The following is a 20437-nucleotide window of genomic DNA, read 5'->3' as shown; positions in this document are numbered from 1 at the left end:
CTTCTGTGGCCTGGAGTTTTTCCGTTGTTCCGCATCTCTCCTTACCGTTGCTACTTCCCAAGCTCCCATCCCATGTGTGTCAAACACGCCCAGCCACTCAGAGTTCCATGGACTGTCCCATAGTTGGGGAGAAGGGAAGGGCTTTAGACACAGCTGAAAATGACCCAGGAGGCAGAAGGATTCAGAAAGTATTTATTTAGGGCCAGAGCTGAATTCTATAGGAGGCAAGAGACAGGACACAGGCAATCTCTAGTGGGTGAGAGGAGAGGACTGGGGGAGAAGGCAGTGAGGCGGGGGAACAGCCAGACAGAACTGCAGCTTCCCAAGGCTGCCTCCTGCTGGCTCTTTGTGGAAATGCAGGTAGACAGAGCTATTCTATGCCACTGCCTCAGCCAGTGGCCTAAGAGTGTCTCTTCGAAACAGGTCTTAGCTCAGCTTCCATGCTACAAGGGACCCTGAAGCAGGTGAGGACTTTGGTAAATGTGGTCACTCATCATTGACCAAATTGGAGCACCTTCTCATCTCCCCACCTACAGAGCCTGTGTTCCCAATCCTTAGGCCCTAGGAACCCTCATCCTTAGGCCCTAGGACCCCCAGCTTCTCCTCGCCTCACCTAAGAGTTCCAGGTCCAACAAGTCAGTTTGGGTGAGGGTAAGTCTACCCCTAATCCCAAATCATTCTCTGTCCTTCATCTTTAGCAACATCCTGGTGTATCCTTTCACCTACACATCTTTGATCTTCAGCCAATTCCAACACCCCGCCCCCCCACCTGCACCCCGCACCTAAGATCCTGAGGTCGATGGTCTGGACCTCTAGAGGGCACCACCAGCCAACTCTGGAAACTATTGAACTTACCCACATTCCTCCCCGTATCTCCTCTGGGGATTGAAATCAGGGCCACCAAGGTTTAAAGGACAGGCTAGAGCCTGCTGCCAGGCTCCCCAAGGTTACTGGGCACCAGGTACTAGAGTGCAATGGGAAGGAGATGGACAGGGAAGTCCCTGCTCATTAGGGCATGATATGGATGCCGGGGCCTGGAACTGAAGAGTGGGTACTTCCTAGGGAACCAGAAACACAGGTTGACTCTGGTCTAACCCCTCACCCACCCAAGCTCACCTGCCTCTGAATTCTGCCCAGCCAATCCTCCACCACTACTCTCCCTCCCTTCCTAATATTGTGGAATGCATTTCAGGACTGGAGGAGCCCTCAGAGGTCATCTGAGCCAATCTGTTTGCTGCTAAAATCTCCTCTATGCATCCTGGCCACTGCCTGCATACATCCCATAACAAGGAACTCTTTGCCTCCCTCTTGCTGCACAGGCAACCTCAAACTCGGGGCCATCAGGTAAAGCCACAGGCGAGCAGAGAGCTCCATATCAACTCGGAAAGGGCTCAGCCTTGAAAGGGCTGCCATGAAAGGGCCCAGAAGGGCTAGATGGGTTGGAGGCACCTATAGCACTGCTGGAGGCCCAAGTCCTGGGCCTGGAGAAAATCATTGCTGTACAGCGCTCTTCTCTGGCTGCAGATAGGATGCCCTGGGCAGTCTGAGCTGGGGCGGAGAAAAGCATAAAAGGGATCAGGGAGGAGGAATCTTCCTGCCCCTTCTCTCCAGAGGAGTGGGGCACCTTGAGCTGGCCTGGGAGACCTCTCTAAAGGTCACCGCGGTAAAAATAGAGCTAGTCTGGGCAGGGATGGAAAACAGCTGCTGCTGCCTGGGACTTGGAGCCAGGAAGGCGGATGGTCAAGCCAGGACCTGGACAGGGAACTTAGGGCTATGATCTTCTGAACACACCCCTCATTTGCCAGACTCCAGAGAGCAGAGCCAGGAAGGGAGGGAGGAGTACAGAACCCTGGAATGCAGAAAGTCCAGGGGTCCATGTACACAACACCCTGCCTCTTTCAAGGCACTAGTGTGTGTGTGTAAGTGTGAGTGTGTGTGTGTGTGTGTGTACTGATGGGGAGGGGCATTTAGACGTTCGGAGATTGTTTTGGCCAAAACCCCATTAAACAGGTGGAAAAACTGAGGGTCAGACAGAGGAAGGGTCTTGCCCAGGTTCACACGACGACTGAGCGATAGAGTTAGGGCCAGAACCCAAGCCTGGGTCGCGACCCCACCCGAGCCCAGAGCGCTCCTCCCCGACCCCTATCTCCGGGGCTGTCGCAGAGGCCAGGCCCCGCGGGGACGCGCCGACCTCCCGAGCCCGAGACTGCGTCCCGCGTGGCCCTCGGGAGAGGGGCGGGCTGCGGGCGGCGCGGCTCTAGGTGGTGCAGGAGGCCTCGGCCGGGAGGCTGCCGCCGCGCCTGAGCCTCAGGCTCCCGTTCCACCCGCGGGGACAGATGTTGTAGCCGAGGATGCCGGGCGACTTGGCCCCGGAGTCCTCGGAGTCGAGGGACACGTCGGAGTCCGTGGGCGAGCGGCGATAGGGGAAGGGCCTGGACGGTGCGGGCAGCGGGCTCCGGGGGCTGGCGCAGGGCGAGGGCCCCGCCAGCAGCGGGCTCCGCGGGATCGGCGCGAACGTGGCCCCGGGGGCGGCGGCCGGGCCGGGCCGGGCGGGCTGCGGCGAGCGCATGCGCGGCGGCGGCGGCGGCGGCGCCCGCGGCGGGGAGAAGGGCGGCAGGCTCTCGGCGCCCGGCGGCCGCGGGGAGGCGCTCTTGCGCCGGGCGGCGTTGATTATGTTTCGCGCCAGGAGAGCCTGCAGCTGGCGGCTGGGGGGCCGCACCTCGGCCTCGGGCCGCTGCGGGGATACCGAGCGCTCGCTCCACGAAGGGGACATGGGCGGCGGCGGCGGCGGCAGCGGCGGGGGGCTGCTCATGCCGCTCCCACGGCCGGGCTCCCACGGCCGCGGACTCACCCAGCCGTCCAGGCTGCTGGGGGGCCGGGACGCGCCCGGCGTCCGCGGCGGGGACGTGGGCAGGCTCTCGCGGCGGTCCTGCGGAGAGAGCAGAGGGGGTGCGGGCGAGCGTTAGTGTTGGGGTCCTCCATTCCGGGGTCTCAGAAGAGACCGAGTGCAGCCTGCCCATTGCACGGGCAGGGGGCCAGCGACCAAAGGCGGGTGGCGCCTGCAACAGGGCGCAGGTGCCCCGCTCAGCCCAGGCGCCTGAAGGAGCGCGCTGCCTGCCCCTGCCTCCAACAGCCAGGCGGGCGACCGGTCAGGCCCTCTCGCTTTGGAGACAGCCCCCCATGCTCACTGAACTTGGGCAAGTTGCTTCAGCAGCAGAAGCAGCTGGAAACCTCTGGGCTTCATTTCCTCCTCTGTAAAATGGGGGTCTCATACCAGCACGTACCCCATAGGGTGGTTGTGAGAACTGAATGAGCTAACTAACGTAGAAGAGTATTACATGTAGGAGACGATTCCCTGGAGAAAGTGCTCACTGGATGTCAGTTACCATAAACACTGGAAGAATTCACATGAAACGAACCAAAGTGGTTCCTTAGGAAATGGGGTGAGCGGGGCAAGGTACAGTCCCGGGGATGGGAATAAGGCCTGTAATGTATTACTTTTTATGTAAGTTTAGATTTTGGAACCATATGGATGTATTATCTATTCAAAAATTAAAAAGCAAAAATATTGATCATTATGGAGGTTGGACTTAGGCAGAGGCCCTCTCAGCACCAACCCCATTGCCATGTTGCCATGGTCACCTTCTGATTTTTTCCTTGGATCTCACTGACAGATGGAAACACAAAAGGAAGTCGGGTCCTCCCCTGGCAGCACACTCACCGGACTTCTTGCTGGCATGGGGTGGGGAGTGTGGACATCTCTGAGGTTATAAAGCACTGCTCTGCTAGACACTCTTGTATTTGTTTCCTGCCTACTCAGGGACTTTCCAGTCTACAAGGCTCAGTCTCGTCCTTGGTCTCATTAGATCCCTCACAACAGACTGGTGAGGTAGCTGGCATTGTCCTACCCATTTTACAATGATGAAGATGAAGTTCAGAGGTGTGAATAACTATCCGGTGTGTTCTGCCCACAGGAAATGTGTGTGTGTGTGTGTGACTGTCTACTGCTTGAAGGCTACATCATGCTTAAACAGTTTAAACTGGTAAGAAAGTGCAGGGAGTGGGGGTCTATGCCCAGCATGTATCTGCTAAAACATCCAAGTGTTCATCCAATCAGATTCCAGCAATAACCAGTCCACTCATCCTTCAATCCAATCCAAATTCACCACCAGTCATCCCTGAGTCCAGAATTAGCCAGTCCATTCAATGCCTCCTACCCAGTCAATATCTCATAACGCGCATTCTCTAGTCCAGTCAGTAATCAGCCACAGCCAAGCCATTCAGCCTCTCATCCAATCAGAACCTGATTTCTCCCAATCAAAAGGAAGCAATAGACAAAGTTTGTTTTCTCCAATGTAGCAGCTACTAAATGAGTCCAGACTGAGAATCTGAGCCCATTAACCGGACGGGAAAAGTTGTACAGCAGTCTGAACAGGAGTTTTTCATGGGATGGGAATGCTGAAGTGACCCAAGGCCTCAGTCATCAAGTAGGAAAGTTAAAGCTCGGCATGGGATCCACCCCTTTTACTCCCAGGGTCAGAGTTGTGTATACGTGAGCCACAGACACTGGGAGCTACTCTGTCTGTGCTACATCCCAGAAAGCTTGCCGCCAGCCCAGCTGAGGGAAGTGGGGCCAAGAGTTCGTGATCAAAGCCCATCAACACGCACTGACGCAGAACAACCAGGGCTCTTTAGGCAGAAAAGTAGGCTGAGGCAGGGGGAGCCGTAATAAATGTCTGAAATCTCTAAGGGTTGCTTCTGCCTTTGGTGGCCACAGGGGGAAGGCTAGGGCGGGCAAGTGGCAGGAATAACAGGACTTCTCAAGCCTGTATTGGAATGTTGGGGGAGGGTGAACGGCTCCTCGTCATTTGGAGGTGGGCCAAAGTCTGACCTCATTGGAACTGCCAGGGCTAGATACTGACTGTGTGTGTGTATGGGGGGGGGTGTGTGTGGAATGGGGTGCACAGTACAAAAAGGCTGCAGGAAATCAGAGCTGTTCACTTTCTGGCAATGATCTCAATGCATCTGTATGCACCTGTATACACTGGAACTCCTCTGAAAAACACATGGGTGAAAATTCAGAAAGTGCACCCACTTAAGCCAGCCCCAGCCCCAAAGCAGGGCACGTGTGTGGGGTTGAAGGCATGAGGAGAGCAGAGTCAGGCAGGAACTGTTAGCGACCAGAGCTAGCTCCCAGACCACCTCTGCAATCCTTTCACTGCCTGGAAGGGGAAACTGAAGCCCAGAGGTGGGAAGGGGTTGTCTGAGGTCACACAGGAGTCAGGTGCAGATCTGGGACTAGAATCCAGTTCTGACTCTCGATGGCAGTTTGTTCCCCTCCACCAGGGGCAGAAACTCAGTGTTTTCAGGAGGCAGGTGGTGATGAACATGGGAAATGGCCAGATTTAGATATAGCAGGGAGAGGAGGGGACCTGAGGGGACCGGAAAGCGTATGCTCTGGCTAAAGGCATTTACATTCCACTTTAAAAGAACTCAAACCAACCTGGACTGTAAGAGGTTGTAGGTTTTCTCCGTGCTCTACAACCTTCTGGGCCAAACTCTGCAGGGAGGAGAAAACAGAAGAGCGTGCTTCCCACAGGGTTCTGGTTTCCGGGAAGAGGGGGCACCTCACTTCCACGCCGGCACACATCTGTGCCCGGGGCTGATGCACACACGCAGCAGACGCAGGCAGCACGCGAGACGCACCACACGTTCACACACGTAGCTGAGCAGTCCCGCCCCGAGCCCCAGGCCAGAATCAGGGAGGAGGGCGACAGCCCTGACCACCAAGCCAGCGAGCACGGAAGGAAGAAAGAAGCAAGACAGATCTGAGGCAGAGTGTATTGAGAACAGGAGAGAAAACAAAGTCGGGGAAGAGCGCGGCCGGCCTGGCCGCAGGCGCTGCAGGATGGAGGGTGGGCTCTTCGGCAGCTGGCCCTCAGGAGGGAGCGGGGCCCAGGGGCAGGGGCTTCACTCTGTTCTGGGAGGGGGCTGGCCTGAGTCGCTGAGCTCACTCATGACTTCCCCATACATGCCCCCTGCATTCTGGGCAGAATGAACTCACTGGGAGGGCACCCCCTGTTCCCATGGAGATGAGCCCGGAGCTCGGGAAAACTGCAGGCTCAGCCCATCATGGGCACCGCCTCCACCACCCCTCTCCCCACAGGGGAGCCCAGAAATAGGGCTGGGAGAGAGAAAGTGGGTGGTGCTCAGGCCCCAGCATTGGGAACCTTCCATCTGAATTCTGCCTCTTGCCTCTGTCTTCTCATCCCCCACAAAGCTTGGTTTGGGGGGGCTGTAGCACATCAAAGCTGTCAGATGGTAAAGCTCTCATACTACCCGACTCAACACCCTCACTGTGTACTAAGAGTGAGACCCAAAGATACACATGGAGACTGAGACCCAAAGATATACATGGAGTCAGTCTTTTATATCCCTGCCTTTTCCTCAAAACCGTAAGGTCTCCTCCGTCCCGTCTCACTGAGCTGCTGTGCTCCCGCCCAGCCCTTACCCCGCTCCCACGGTCTCCAGCAGTCCTGCACCTGAGCCATCCCTACCTAGACTTCTGATCTTCTGGCTCCTCCAGCAGCTCATTTCAGCCACACCCTCCTCAGAATGTCCTTGCAGACATCTAATCTCCATCTGTCCTATGGCAACTGCCCAGTTCCTTCCCCTCTCTTCCCAGGGGACTGCCATCACTTACAAGGCCTTTCTCCAGAAGCACCGGCCTATCCTCTCAGTCCTTACAGACTGTCACAGCTCTTAGAGCCCCCATTGGATAAATGACAAAACTGAGGCCCAGAAAGGGAAAGTGACTTAGTCAAAGTCACACAGCAAATGAGAGGCTGAGATGGGACCAGACCCTCCCCTCCTGCCTGTCTCCCTTCCACTGCACAGAGATGGATGCTTTTAGTTGGGCAGATCCTGGCCAAAGTTGAAGCCAAACTAGCCCTTGGATACCTTGCCAGGGGCTCCTCTCCTCGCTGCACACCCACATCTGCACATCCTCCCAGAGGGCTCTCCATCTCTCAGGGGCCCCTTGGGACCTCCCCTACCCCAGAACAGTGAGGGCAAGCCAGGTGGAACCAGGCCGGAGGTGTGGGGTGAACTGCTTTAGCTGTCCCTAAAGCGGAGCCAGACGTTTGGAGAAGGCATGGAGGCAGCTGAGCAGAGGGAAGGGGAAAAGCATCAGACAGCAGTGGTGGGCTGTCTTCATCCAGGAGAAAATGTGGAGGCCGAGGCAAAGCCCCCTGAAGCAGCAGAGAGGAAACGGTGTCCAGAAGGCAGAGGTGGGAGAGACAGACCCGTGGAGGTGAGAATTCAGCAACAGGCAGAAATGCCAGGAGCCGGGGCCACGTGAGGGTGGCCCCCCTGGGGCAGCTGAGGAGGCAGCCCCTCGGCTGGCTGTTCCACAGGCTCTGACAGGTTCTGTTTATCCAGAAGTCCCCGTTAGGACCCCCTTCTAGGCCATTCCCCAGCAAGACGCTGGCATCCCAATAGCTCACAAAGGCCAGAGGAAGCCCCAGCCTCGCTGCGACCTGCCTTGGGAGCTCTCTCTCCATGACCCTCCTCCCACCCGGCAGCAGACTCTGTATCCCTCTGACATGAAGTCCAACCACCCTCGTGGCAGGGGATGGGCAGCTGCAACTCAGAGAGGGGCGGTGACTCGCCCAGTGTCACAGAGCTAGCTGGTAGCAGCATCAGCCCTCGAGCCCTGAGTCCCCATACTCCTGACTCTCCGCCCTGTGCCACTTCCTGCCACCTCTGCTTTCCATCCTGCCCTCAGAGAGGGGACCCTGCCGGGCAGCGGGACCCCTGTGGGGTCCGTTACTTGAAGCAGAAGGAAGGCTTCCACACCTGAGCCTCGATCCCGGCATTCCGGGTAGAGAAGGAGGGCCTGGGGGCCTGCTTGGCTCGCGGAGACCAGGCCCTGGAGGGAGACACGGGGGAGATGTCACTGCTGTAGGTCGGGGTCACAGCGGCGGGCTGCAGGCCGTCCTGGCTGGGGGCCGTGTAGAGGCCTGGCGAGGAGCGGGAGGGCCGAGGCAGGGCGGGTGACCGAGGCAGGGTCGCCTTGGGCAGGCTGGGCACCAGGTCCAGGGAGCTGGGCTTGGCGGGTGAGGTGGCTCTTGGCGAGGCCTTGGTAGGTTCCTTGATGGGAGAGAGGACGTAGAGCGAGGGCCGCAGCTGGTATGGTGGCTGCGGCTGCTTGGTGGGCTCCGGGCGCAGGATCCCGTTCTCAGGCAGGTAGCCGTGGTAGAGGGAGGCAGGTGGGGTCCGAGCTGGGCTTCGGGACGCCACTCGGAGGCTGCCAGAGGAGTACTTCCAGGACGAAGGCAGGGACATAGTGGGCGAAGGGCAGCGGGCCAGTTCCGCGTGGCCCGAAGACTCGATGACGTACTTCTCCATGCGGGACTGGCGGCGGGCATAGAGCTCGGCTCCTTTCCCGGAGGCCTCGGACAGGTTCTGGTTGGGCTTGGGCTTCGGCTTGGCCTGGATGCGCGGGGACTTGAGGCACGAGGCCCACTCAGGGACCGCATTCTCAGCTGCGGTGGGGCTGTCCCTGTCCCTGTCCCTGGGTGCTGGCTCCTGCTGGAAGTTGGAGGCCTCAGCCCCCAGCGCAAAGGGCTCCTCCTCCCCGCCAGCCTCGCCCTGGTCCCTCTGCCTCCGCTTTTCATCAGCTGTCTGTACCAGGTCCAGCAGGTCCGGATTTGGAGTCACCTTGGGCTTCTCCACGAAGGTGAACATGGATTTCCGGCTGCCCCTCCGGGCCATAGACTCCTCTAAAATGCCCGTCTTGCTGGCCGGAGCTGCCTGGCTCTTCAGATGGGAAGGCTTGGTGTCAGAGCTGGGGTACAGGGCGGAGTAAGATGGGGGAGACCTAACCCGGGAAGCCTGGGGAGCCGTGGACAGGGTCTCAGCATACGTGGGGGGTGGGGTGAAGTTCCCCAAGGGGCGTCTCTCCAAGGCGGGGCTTCGCTGTGCCATGGGCCTCCTCTCCACCATGGGGCTGTGAGACGTTATGTGTCTCTGCGGCCGAGGGCTCCTGTTGGCTATGCTGGGGGGCTGCGGAGCTGGGGTCTGCCCCCCGAGATGCCTTCTCTCTACCATGGGGCTCCGCTCCATCTGGCCGGTGCTCCCTGGTGGCTGGATCCCAAAGGGCCTGGCCGTCCTGTTGACCACGGATGGGGGCTTGGCCAGCGTGAAGTGGACCTCGCTGTACAGCTTGGTGGGCGTGGTGGCGGCTGCCCGCCCAGACGTCTCCTGTTCTGCTGACACTGCTGAGGCACTGGGCTGGACATCGATGAGCAGGGAGCTGGACATGAAATCTGGGGCTGGGGGCCGGGAGGTGGAGCTGGGAGTGGTGGTAGATGGAGTTGATACCTTGTCAATTAGGAGTGTGCTGGATCTCACCTCCACAGCCAGTTCCTGGGGTTGCCCACCAGCACACAGGGTGCTGGCTTTAGAATCTGGCACTGTGCCATTTGGTGGGAGTTGTGCCTCCAAAGAATTCTGTTGGAGGCTAGAAAACGGCAGGCTCTGAGGGGTGACCGTCGCCGGTGGATTCTGATTGACATCTGTGGCTGGCAGGTTGTGGTTGCCATTAGAAGCTGGTGTGATGAGTGCGGCATTGGAGGAGGCCAGGTTTTGGTTGACATCTGCAGCTGAGCTGTGGACCTCAGCTGGAGGAGGGGTTGGCGGACTCTTCTGGGTTTCTCGGTTCTGAGACAGGTGAAGCCCATTGGCCGTCAGCAAGGCTGCGTTCTCCTTTAAATAAACCACCAGTGGCACTTCTTCCTCCTCACTAGCCACCTTCTCCAGGTGCCGCAGCAAGCTGGCTTCCTCTGAGCACCCCTCCATGCTGTGACCAGGGACCCCTAGGTCAGGGCTCTGGCCGTTGGGGTTCCTCGGTGGGTCTGGCTCTGGGAGGGTGGTAGGACTCAGGCTGAGCCCTGGGGCATGGCCTGTAGGGCTGGCAGGGGGCACTCTGAGGGACTCCTGGCTGGGCTTCTGTCCCCTCCGGCCGTGGCTCTCCAAGGTGAACTCGTTCACCCTCTGCCGGCGCCTGTTGAAGAGCTGGACGCCTCGAGAGTTGGAGCTGGGAGGGGTCGTCAGCTGGGCTGCGATCTGCTGGCTCCGCGCCTTGGCCTCTTTCAGATCCTTCTCGGTGAGGCTAGTGCTTCGGCCCAATGCTGCAGGGAGGGACAGAGGCCAGGTTAGCAAACGGGAATGCGGAGCCACAGGCATATACAGACAGACAGATGGTCACCCGTGACTCTCCTACAGATGATCTTTTCCTCTGGCATTTGATCTTTACTCTGGTTTCCTAGAATACCCTCTCCTTATAAAGATCCCTGACCCAGCCATCATGGCCCAACTCAAATGCCAGCATCAAATGCCAGCACCTGTGTACAACCTTTCCTGATCACTGTGTCAGGACTAACCAGCCCTTCATTTGGAGCCTACAGGTTGCTGAAAGAACTCAGGAAGACCTCACCCTAGCAGTCCAGGCCCCACTACATCCCCGTCTCATTTACCTTCGCCTCTCTCGCTAGGCTCTGCCTGGCTGGCTTTCTCTCAGTTTTTTGAAAATGCCAAGTTTGTTCCTGCCCCAGGGCCTTTGCACTTGCTGTTCCCTCTGCTTGGAACGATTTTTCTCCCAGGTGGCCATTCCTGGTTGGTTCCTTCTTGCTACTTAGGACTTGCTTGAATGTTATCTCTCTGCAGGGCCCTTCCTCTGCAATCAGCCCTCCCCTTTCCTATCTCATCTCTTTGTTTTATTTTCTTCATGACATTCACCACAATTCAGAATTATCTTCTTTATCTGTCCCTCCCACCTAAAATATAAGCTCTAAGAGGGCAATGGCCTTGCTTCACTTGTTCAGCACTCTGACCCTGGCTCCTAGAACAGCACCTGGCATAAAGTGGGCTCTCAGTGAGCTTGACTAAATGCACAAAAGAACCCCCAGGACACTTTCTATGTGCCTTTCTTAGGGCCTTTACATTTCAAACTCATAGTATAGTCATTTGCTAACACGGACACTAACACTTCTTTTTTTAGAATAGGCAATATATTCACATGATCTTAAAAAAATGAAAAACATTAAAAAGTATACAGTGTTCAAAGACATAAAAGAAAGTATACAGTGAAAAGTGTCCCTCCACCCTTGAGAGCCTCACTCCACAAATCATGTAACAACTGTCATTAGTTTCTTCTATGTCCTTGCAGAGTTTCTTCCCATTTTTATTTAAGCAATCATTAAAAAATTCTCATATTTTAAGACTATAAAAGTAATAAATTGAACTAATTTCAGCAGCAACTATACTAGAACATTGCATTGCTTCATTTTATACTCTCAAGAACGCTAGGAGACAAGCATTCCTTGCCCTTGTTTTATAGAAGTGGAGGTCTAGAGACCTGTAAATAACTCGCCCAGAGTCACACAGCAAAGGGTGGCAAAGCTGGAGTCAGAACCAGTTCTCTTTGGGTCCACAGCCCATGCTTGTTTCAAAAGGTCCCTTTGGGACGTACGGGAAACACAGTCAGAAGGGTTCGGGGTTCAGTCTGGAGCTGGAGTCTGGGGTTGGAGGTCAGGGATCAGGCTGTGGTCAGATCCCTACTAACCTGTAAGTTCACTGTGGGCAACTACTTCTCTGTATATCCCCAGTGCCCAGCTGGCACACAGTGGTGCTCAATTTATGCTGTTGAACAATGACTGAACGAATGGATGCATGGACACATGGACTGAGGGACAGGTGGATGGGCCAGGCTGCGCTCACAATTAGCAGCTCATTCAGTGGCTGAGGAAATTCCTCCCCCACTGTGCCCCACTGTGGGAAGCTAATTAGTTCTTGAGGAATCTGACCTTGCCCTTCCTCCTCCCTTGCCCTCATTAGCACTGGCCATGACATGCTGAGTGAGTGTCCAGGGACAGTCTTTCTAGGCATCCTGCCAGCAAGGCTCAGAATTCAGGGACTCTCAGAGCTGAAAGGGCCCTTATAGAGGAGCAATTTCACCCCCACCCCCATTTTATAGATAAGGAAACTGAGGTGCAGAGAGTAGTGCGGGGAGAGCTCCCACTAGGGTCAGCAGGGAGGCCACACAGAGCAGAGTGGCCGCAGATAGCAGTTTCACTGGGACCAGGCCCAGCAGCCACAGGCTGTCTGGCCTCAACCTCCTTCTTTCTTCCTCCCATCAGGATCTGCACCCCCAAACACCTGTGCCCACCTGGGGGGAGATTATCAGGGCCCAGAGAGGTCCCTCAGCTCACAGGGTCCATCTCCTCTGCTCTGCTTAGAAACCAGGCCTCCTGGCCCAAATCTGGGCTTTGCCATTTGTTAGCTGCGTGACCTTGGCAAGTGACTGCACCTCTCAGAGCCAGTTTCCTTAACTGACAAGATGATAAAAGCACTGGCATTGGGGTTGGGAGGCTACAATGTGGTCATGAATGCTGGGGGGGGCGGGGTGCTTACTGTCATCCAGCCCAGGTGCATGGGGCCGAGGGCTCATGCTCCCCTGGGATGAGGTGGTGTTGGGGACCCCACCCTTCTCTCTGGAAGGGGGTCAGAGGTTCCTCTATCTAGCAAAGGAGAATAACTCCACAGATCAGGGTCCTGAGAGAAGAGGCGACTCTCTTAAGGCCACACAGCAAGGGATTCCAGAATTCTGGTGGTGGCAGGCAGTTATTACCCCAAGTTATAGAACCTCAGAGTCTTCCTCTTTCCAACCTGACAGCCCTGCAGAGACTCACAGACACAAAGCACATCCCTATGAGACAAGGTCAGGATAAACGTCCCCAGTCCCACTGATGCTTCTTAGGACACAACGGCAGCGACCGTAGCTGAAGCTGATCGGGCTCTTCCTGTGTACCTCGACAAGTGCTTTATACATACTGTCGTATTTCATTCCCACGACAACCCTTTGAAGAACAGACTATTGTTATCCATTTGTTAGTGATGAGAAAACCAAGGCTCAGAGAGGTAAAGTGAGCTGCCCAAGGTCACAGAGGCAGAAAGTAGCAGAGCCATGTGTGAGCTCCAACCTTTCTGGCTATGAGGTTCCCACAGTGTGAGGCTCAGAGAAAGTGCTTCGGTTTGACTAACCCAGAACACCTAAAGCCCCAGAACTCCTAAAACTTTCTGTTTTCCCCCCTCACTTCTCTTCTTCAATCTATCCCCAGGCTGCTTCTAAAGGCCATGGGTTTAGAAAGTTCTCAAATGTAGAGCGTGAAGGTCTCAGGGATAAACTGGCCTGCGAGGCTTAGAGAGGGAAAGGGTTGCAGAGAAGGCGGTGGGCTGGACCGGGTCTGCTGACCCCCAGCTGGACTTAGAGCCTCCCCCACGCTGCTGTTCTGGGGCCAGAGGGACATGGCAGAAAAGGCCAGGAGGCGAGAAAGTGCAGCCTCCAATGAAGCTCCCATGCCCTCCACCCCAGCCCACAGTGACTCCATGCAAAAGGAATTCAGCAGGAGGCTTGAACCAGACCCAGCTAGCAAGCCAGATGATTTTTGCCACCCTGCATAAACAAAGCTGAGAGAAGGGGGCTGGGCCAACTCCCGGCCCCCAGAGTCCCCCACTGCAGGGGACCAGGGGAGGCAGTTCCCTCCCAAATTCCTCCGACAAGGGAACTGCCACTCCCGGCAATGCCCCAGCCAGCGGGTCCAAGATTGTGCTCCCTGGTGTCAGAAAGGCAGGAGGTGGCCAAGGGCCACAGGGGACAGGCACCTTGCTGAGTCCCCAGTCTGCCTGGCTATAGCCCACACCTGTGTAAGTCACAACACCCCTTCTCTTCTCTGAGCCTCTACAGGGCCAGGTTGGGGTGCTGGCCCTCGAAATGGATCAGGAACTCTGAAGACAGGCCTTCAAGAGAGGAAGGGGAGGGCAAGTGCAAGGAAGACCTGCCGGAGGGGGGCAAGGGGGTAGAAGACCAGGGTTCAATCCCTAAATGGGGGGTAGGAGGCCCTGAGTAGGGCGTTGGAATGAGGGCACAATGGCTACTGTGATTATTGAGGCCTCACTGCAGCCCAGGTGCTGTGCTGTGCACTTTATACGCAACATCTTTTCCAGCCCTCCCAACAATCCCCAGAGATAAGATTGTTATTCTTCCCAGTTTGCAGGTGAAATCGGAGCTCAGAGAGACTTGCCCAGGGTCACACAACTTGTAAGTAGCAGAGCTGGGATTCAAAACTCAAAGTCTGGCTGCCGCGTCTCATTTCTTAGCCACTCTGCCTTCCAGACCCTGACTCTGGAGGGAGGGGCGCGGATAGAGGCTCCAGTCAGCAGAACCCTGTTTCCTCACCGCATGATCAGTGCCCCGGCAGTGCCCTCTCCCCGGCATATTTGGCTGCCTAGAACAACTCATGCTTTCTCACCCTTCTTCCTCTCAGGAGAAGAGCTGATGAACTCATTCTTACTAAGGTAGAAATGACTGCTAGGACATAAAAGACTGGTGGAGTGGGAAGAACATGTGTTGGGAGTCAGGAGACCTGAGTTCAGGCAGGGATCTGCCCTCCCATTCACCCATCAGCTCTACAGGTCGCTGCCTGTCCTGCCTACCATCAGGCCTGTCTGGACGAAGGACCCAAAGGAGGGAGGTGGGGCAGGGGAAGGGAGGCCAGAGCAGAAGGTCAGGCCAGGGAGAGAATTCAAGGAAATGTTTCTTCACATGCTGCCGTCAGTGGGAGTCTCTAGGCCCGGGTAGGGTGGAGTGGGGCAGGGAGCAAGAGGTAGGAATAGAGGCTGGCTGGGGGCAGCTCGCTCTGGCTGCCTGGGAGCCTTGGCAATGGGACAGGTAAACAGGCTGGGTAAACTGCCTCCCCGGTGGGGTCAGGAAGGAACCAATGGCTGGCCGCTGCACAACCTCTGGCTCCGCTGGGGGCAGGAAGATGAACTGGGCCTGAGTAATGGTCTGGCTACCTTGCCAGCCCCTGCCCCGTATCCTTCCCACTGAAAGAGGAAATGACACAGCCTTCATTCTCTGGAGAGTTCTCCATCCATGCCAAAGTCCTGGTGAGAGCGACCTGACCGAGTCCCGGCAGACTGCCAGACCTCCTCTCAGAAGAATAATTCACACTAAGGTGGGAAGGACTGCCAGGACATGAGATGCATAGGAACGAGAGTGGGGAGCCCCACACCTAGCTCCTTGCCACTAACAGAAGTCACCATATGCCTCTCCCTTGATACCCGGAGGGGGAACTGAGACCAGAGAGGGATGCCATATGCGCTAAGCCACACACCCCCAACCACGAAGGCACCTCTGAGTGCCCATCTTACTCACTCTGGCTGGGTCCTCCCTGCAGCCCAGTTTTCCCTTTGGTGCTGAGCCGGCCTTGGTTCTCAAAGCCCCTGGGAAAGGCAGCCAATCGCCTCACTGACAGAGAGGAAAATCCCACATTGCCAGCAACTCGGAGGAGCTGGATGTGACTCCTCCACAGATGACTCAGCCCAGCTCTTTATCAGGAACACTGATTTTGCAACAGCATTTTAAATGGCCTCTCCGCCCCCAGTCTCTTCCCCGTCAATCTACCCGCCCCACAGGGCCAGATCCATCGTCCTCCCGCCTGGCTCCACTTGTGTCTCTCTCCTGCCTCCCCAGGACGTGGAGGGTCAAGTACCAAGTCCTCATGGTGGCATTCAGAGCCCCTCACGTCAGGGCCACCCAAAAGTTTGCTACCCTGCTCTTGGTGCCCTCGGCAATGGCCAGAGTGGGTCGAATGGCTTGCGACTCCCACACCTGTGCCGTGAGCTCCTGCCTCTGTGGGGTTTGCACAGACACCTCCCCCGGGAACCTTTCTCTGTCTCACATCCTTTCTACGTGCCCCAGCCTTCCCACCTAACTCCAATGCCGCCAGCCCTCCAAAAAGCCTCCCCTGACCGACCGATGTTTTATCTGCAGCATTCAATTACCTCATCAATTTGCACATAATTCATTTTACTAAGTTACTCCTCAGGGCATGCTCACCACATGCCAGACCTTTGTCTCATTTACAGCAACCCCTGAGGTCAGCAGTACCCTTATCCCTGTGTTGGAGGAGAAATGGCTCAGAGTGGTGAAGTGACTTGCTCAAGGTGGCACAGCTCGTCAGAGACAGAGTTGGGATTCAAACCCAGGGTGGCCCAGGGTCAAGTCCAGGGCCCATCCCATGGGCCAGGCTGTAGCCTCCCAATATCTTGCTTTGCAGCAATCTGAGTCTGAATGTGATTTCCCCCCATAAACTGCAGGAGCCCTGGGAGCAGGGCCCCCTGCTGTATTCCTCCCTTGCCCTCCACACCTTCCGTAGTGTCACAGAATCACAATGAAGTTGAGGATGCCAACAGCCAACATGTGAGGAGCACCAGATGCTGCCAAGCTAAGGGTTTAGCATGTTTTTCTCTTTTCATCCTTATAGCAACTCATAAGGGAAGCTCCCTTACCTCCATTTGACAGATGAGGAAACGAGGTCTGGAGAATTAGCCAACTTACCCCAGGTTCTGCAGCCAGCAACAAGCAGGCAGAGTAAAGTTGGAACTGAGAACCTGACTGATCCTGAGCCTGTGTGCCCCCTCCTGAAGAGCTCTGCCCACAAAGCACACTCACTTTCCCTACCCACTGTCCCAGGCCCAGCTCAACTGCCGCTTCCTCCAGGAAGCCCTTCTCAATCCATTCAGACTCCTAGATTAGTAATCTTCCCTTGCTCAACCTGGCCTAGGGGACTTAGAGCAGAAAGACTCAATGGCAGAAACCACAGGTTGAGAAAGCTCAAAAAGCAAGGCTGGAGGGGAAGGAGGCAGGTGTTGGCCCAACTCCTGGTATCTCCCGGGTGACAGTGGGTTGGGATCAGGCAGAGCAGGATGGGTGGGTTGGGGCTCCCAAGTTGGCTAGGGCATTGGCTGGCAGCTATCCCTGCAGGCCACAAGCACTGCTCACCGCTGGCTGACCAGGACCCTGCTGTGGGGTCCAGGGCCAGGAGCTAAGCCCCTCCCTCCTGCCTTCCCTACTGGCCTAAACATTAGTCTACAATTAGATTTTCAAGGACTTGGAAATGGTGACGCAGAGAGAGGCAGGCTCAGCCCCAGGTGCACAGAAAGCTGGAAAGGGCTGGTTCACTGAGAGCCAAGCTCAGACCCAGGCTCCCACCTCCCAGTCTAGTCCTGCTAAGCCTGCCCCCTAGGCCCCCCCTTGCTGCCTCAGCCTCCATCATCCCAGCCCCAGGGGCCTTAGGAACACAGGACTGCCACACCCTCCCTTCCAGAGGAAACACTTAATCCAGGAGACAAAAAAGGTGGTGAGCTGGGGTGGGGTGGGCGGTGGGGGTGGGGGGATAGTGATTGTTTCCCTTAAACTGTGCCTCTACCAGGGGCAGAACTGGGCCCAGACCATTTCTGGGTCCCCAGCCCCCAGCCCAGGGCCTGGCAGACCCTGGGCCCTCTACAAAGATGTAGCTCTTCCTCTGGGCCCTGTGGCAGCCTGGGTGGCAGCTGGTGTCCATCTTCTCTAAATGCCCCACACTCAGCAGAGGCCATCACCCAGCTGGGGTTTAATAGGTGTTGACTAGATAAATTACTGGGGGATGAGCACTCCCACAGTCCAAGTCCACTCACCCAGGGAGATGAATTCTAGATTCATCTGCATCTCACATTTTGTCTAGATTCTACATCAGAGATCCAGAGGGTGTTTGTTGGGGGTGGGGGTGGGAGTGGGTGGTAGGGAGGGAGCAACAAGTCTGTGGGTGAAGAGGGAGATGAAACCTTAAACCACAGTGTTACACTAGACCTAAGAGGCAGAATATTCCATTAAGTGCTGGGAGAATATAGAGCCTAAGAGTGAGATGGGTTAGAAGGAAGCAATCTGGGAAGTATTCCTGGAGGAGGTGGCATATGCCCTAGGTCTTGAAAGATGGAGATGTGGCAGCATTGCAAGTAATGGGACAGCCCAGCAGAGGCTGGAAGGCTCAAGGCAATCCCTTCCTCCACTCCACTCCCCTACCCACACCGCACCCACACCCCAAATCCAGACCAGGTGCACAGAGCGGCACCTTTCAGAGGAACACGCCCGTTGGGCTTCCCTAGAGACAGGGTGAATGGGTTGGTACACGCAGAGTTCCACGGGAGCTCTGACATTACGGTTCATCATGCCCAGAGGCCAGAAGCACTGTGCTCTCTGCCTTGAGACTCTGGGTGGGTTACATAACCGCTCCACTGGGGGGCCGCAGATTCAGGGGGACCCTCTGCTGCCTCCACCTCCGCCTCTGCGCCCTCAGCCATCTGTCTCGGCTGCTTCCCTCTTACAGAAGAGCTGCCCAGCAGCCAAAAGCAAGGGCAGAGCCCTGTGGTAAATTCCCCACATTCCTGCCTCACAGAAAAATAAATAACCCAGGAGAAAAAAACGCAGGAGGAATGGTAATGACGTCCCAGGAGCGCTGGAGCTGCAGTGCCCAGCGCAGGGTAAACAGTGGAGGGAGGCTGTTCTGGGCTCAGGCTGTGTCCCTGCTGCTTCTGCCCAGGGGGTATCCTCACCCGCGGGGCTCAGGGGCAGGCAGCCCCCCCCCCCCAGCCCCTCGTGGCTCTTCCAAGCTCTCAGGCATCTGCCAAAGGCGGCCTGGGAATCCAGCCCTGGGTCATGGCAGGTGGCCTGGGTAGGCAAGCTCATCAGGGGCCAGGTGCATTTCACATCTATTACTCAGGTTGCTTCTTACGTTCCAGGCATTTCATTTCAGCATTACCATTATTTTATTATGCTGATTTGTTTTCTTTTACAATCTGTGAACTGGGAGTACTGTTATACCCATTGGACAGATGAGGAAACTGGGGCTCAGAAAGGTTTTGTGATTTGCCAAGATTATTTACCACCAGTGAGTGGTTTGCAGTGTCCACCCCTGCTTCTCACTCCCATGTTCATTCAGCAGGCCTGCCCTCCCCTAGACAACCCTTGTTTACCAGATCCAACCAGGGGTGCAGTCTGTTCCCAAGGCATCCTGGGCAACCTTTAGCAAATCACTTCCCCTCTCTGATTCCCAACTTCCTCATCGGTAAAACAGGGATGGTGATGTCAGCTTTGTAGAGCCAGTGCTGAGCAAATGAGATGAAGAAATGATTTCCATAGTATATAGTACTGTGTACACCTGAGGGGGTTTAACTCCAGCCTTTTGCACAAACTCACCTCTGTTTAATTCTACTAAGCTAGGGTTCTGTCTGTCTCCCCCCCTTCCCCAGCCATCTCTGGGTCTGGTCTCTCCTCCTCAGTCCACTCAGGCACAGCCCAACTACCATCACCCTCATCCCCTTATCCCCCAGAATCCTCTCTGCAAGGGGACCCCAACATCAACGGCTAGACAATATGCTGTAGCAAGAGAGAACAGGGTTTGAATCCCAGGTCGGCCTCATGCTAGATGTGAGCACCCAGGGCCCCTTGGAGTAGTCCCAGGTCCAAGACTCCTGGAAGGGAAGGTGCAGCTGAGGTTGGCTCCCATCACTGGGGTGCACAGCCCTGCAGCCAGGAGGGCACTGAGGTCCTGGGCATGCCAGAGGCTGCTGACCCTGCCATGCCCCCATGCCATTTACCAATTACTACACATGTCTGGCTCTCCTCCAGCAGAAGTCTGTGCCAGAGGAGAGGCTGACTCATCCAGCCCCACCTTCCCCTTGTCCCTCAAATTGCAAAAGAAAAGGAGACTGGAGGTCAGGAGATTTGGTTCTGGTGTGAGTCCTGTCACAGACTGGGTGAGATACTGGACTAATTCCTGACCCTCTTTGGACCTTAGTTTGTCCATGTGTTCTAAGAGGGGACTGGCCTGGACCAGTGATTCCTAGAGTGTCGTGCCCCTACATCTCTAGTGGAAGCAGAAGTATTTAGGTGGCACCCTGATAATGAAAATCTTAATAGTTATGTAAATTTCACATACGTATTGGGAAAGGAGCCTAATAAACACACCATTCCTGCTAAAGGTATATTACTGCTTAGGGAGAGGTGAACGTGGGTATTTTAGTAACAAAAGTTAGACAAGTTAAAGAAAACAAGTAAGTTAGGTGGTGCAAGGACTCATTCATTCAGCCAATATTTACCGCACACCAGCTAAGGGCCAGGCTCTGTTCGCAGTCATGAAGAGAAACAGACAACAATCCCTGCTCGCATTCTAGCAGGGGAGCAAGATAAATATATGAGTAATAGACAAGCAAGCCAGGGTGGCACAGAGAAATGCCACAGAGAAAAATGAAGCGGGGACGGGAGATAAATGGAGGAGTGGTGTGCAAAGGCAAATAACGATCATCAAAGTAGGCATCACTGAGAAGTCGCATCTGAGCAAAGAAGTGAAGGTGACGGGCTGAATGAAGCACATGCGGGCCTAGGGAAAGAGGCCCGGCAGAGGAAACAGCTAGTGCTAAGGTCCTGAGGCAGGCTCGCGACTGGCAGGGTTGAGGATGGTGCATGCAGTGCGGAGGTGGGGCACGAATGAGGAAA

General features: G+C 56.0%; 1 protein-coding gene across 3 annotated transcripts in view; it reads right to left on the bottom strand.

Annotated features, from left to right (window-relative positions):
- Nucleotides 1-178: 178 nt before the first annotated feature.
- SYNPO (synaptopodin) overlaps nucleotides 179-20437 on the bottom strand; it is a 50777-nt gene continuing 30518 nt past the window's right edge. For 2 of the 3 annotated variants that reach the window (XM_081134228.1, XM_081134229.1), the window contains 3 exons: nucleotides 7858-10193; nucleotides 5504-5560; nucleotides 179-2929 (listed from right to left, as the gene is read on the bottom strand). In XM_081134228.1, the coding sequence (XP_080990354.1) occupies nucleotides 2258-2929; nucleotides 5504-5560; nucleotides 7858-10193 (3065 nt within the window). In that variant the 3' untranslated portion in view covers nucleotides 179-2257. The remainder of the gene's footprint in view (nucleotides 2930-5503; nucleotides 5561-7857; nucleotides 10194-20437) is intronic. The other variant, XM_081134230.1, reaches the window with a different exon arrangement.

The sequence above is a fragment of the Miniopterus schreibersii genome (assembly GCF_964146895.1).
Source record: "Miniopterus schreibersii genome assembly, chromosome: 4".
Classification (NCBI taxonomy): Eukaryota; Metazoa; Chordata; class Mammalia; order Chiroptera; family Miniopteridae; genus Miniopterus; species Miniopterus schreibersii.
Note: the sequence above shows the minus strand (reverse complement) of the source record. Positions and strands in the feature narration are given on the sequence as shown.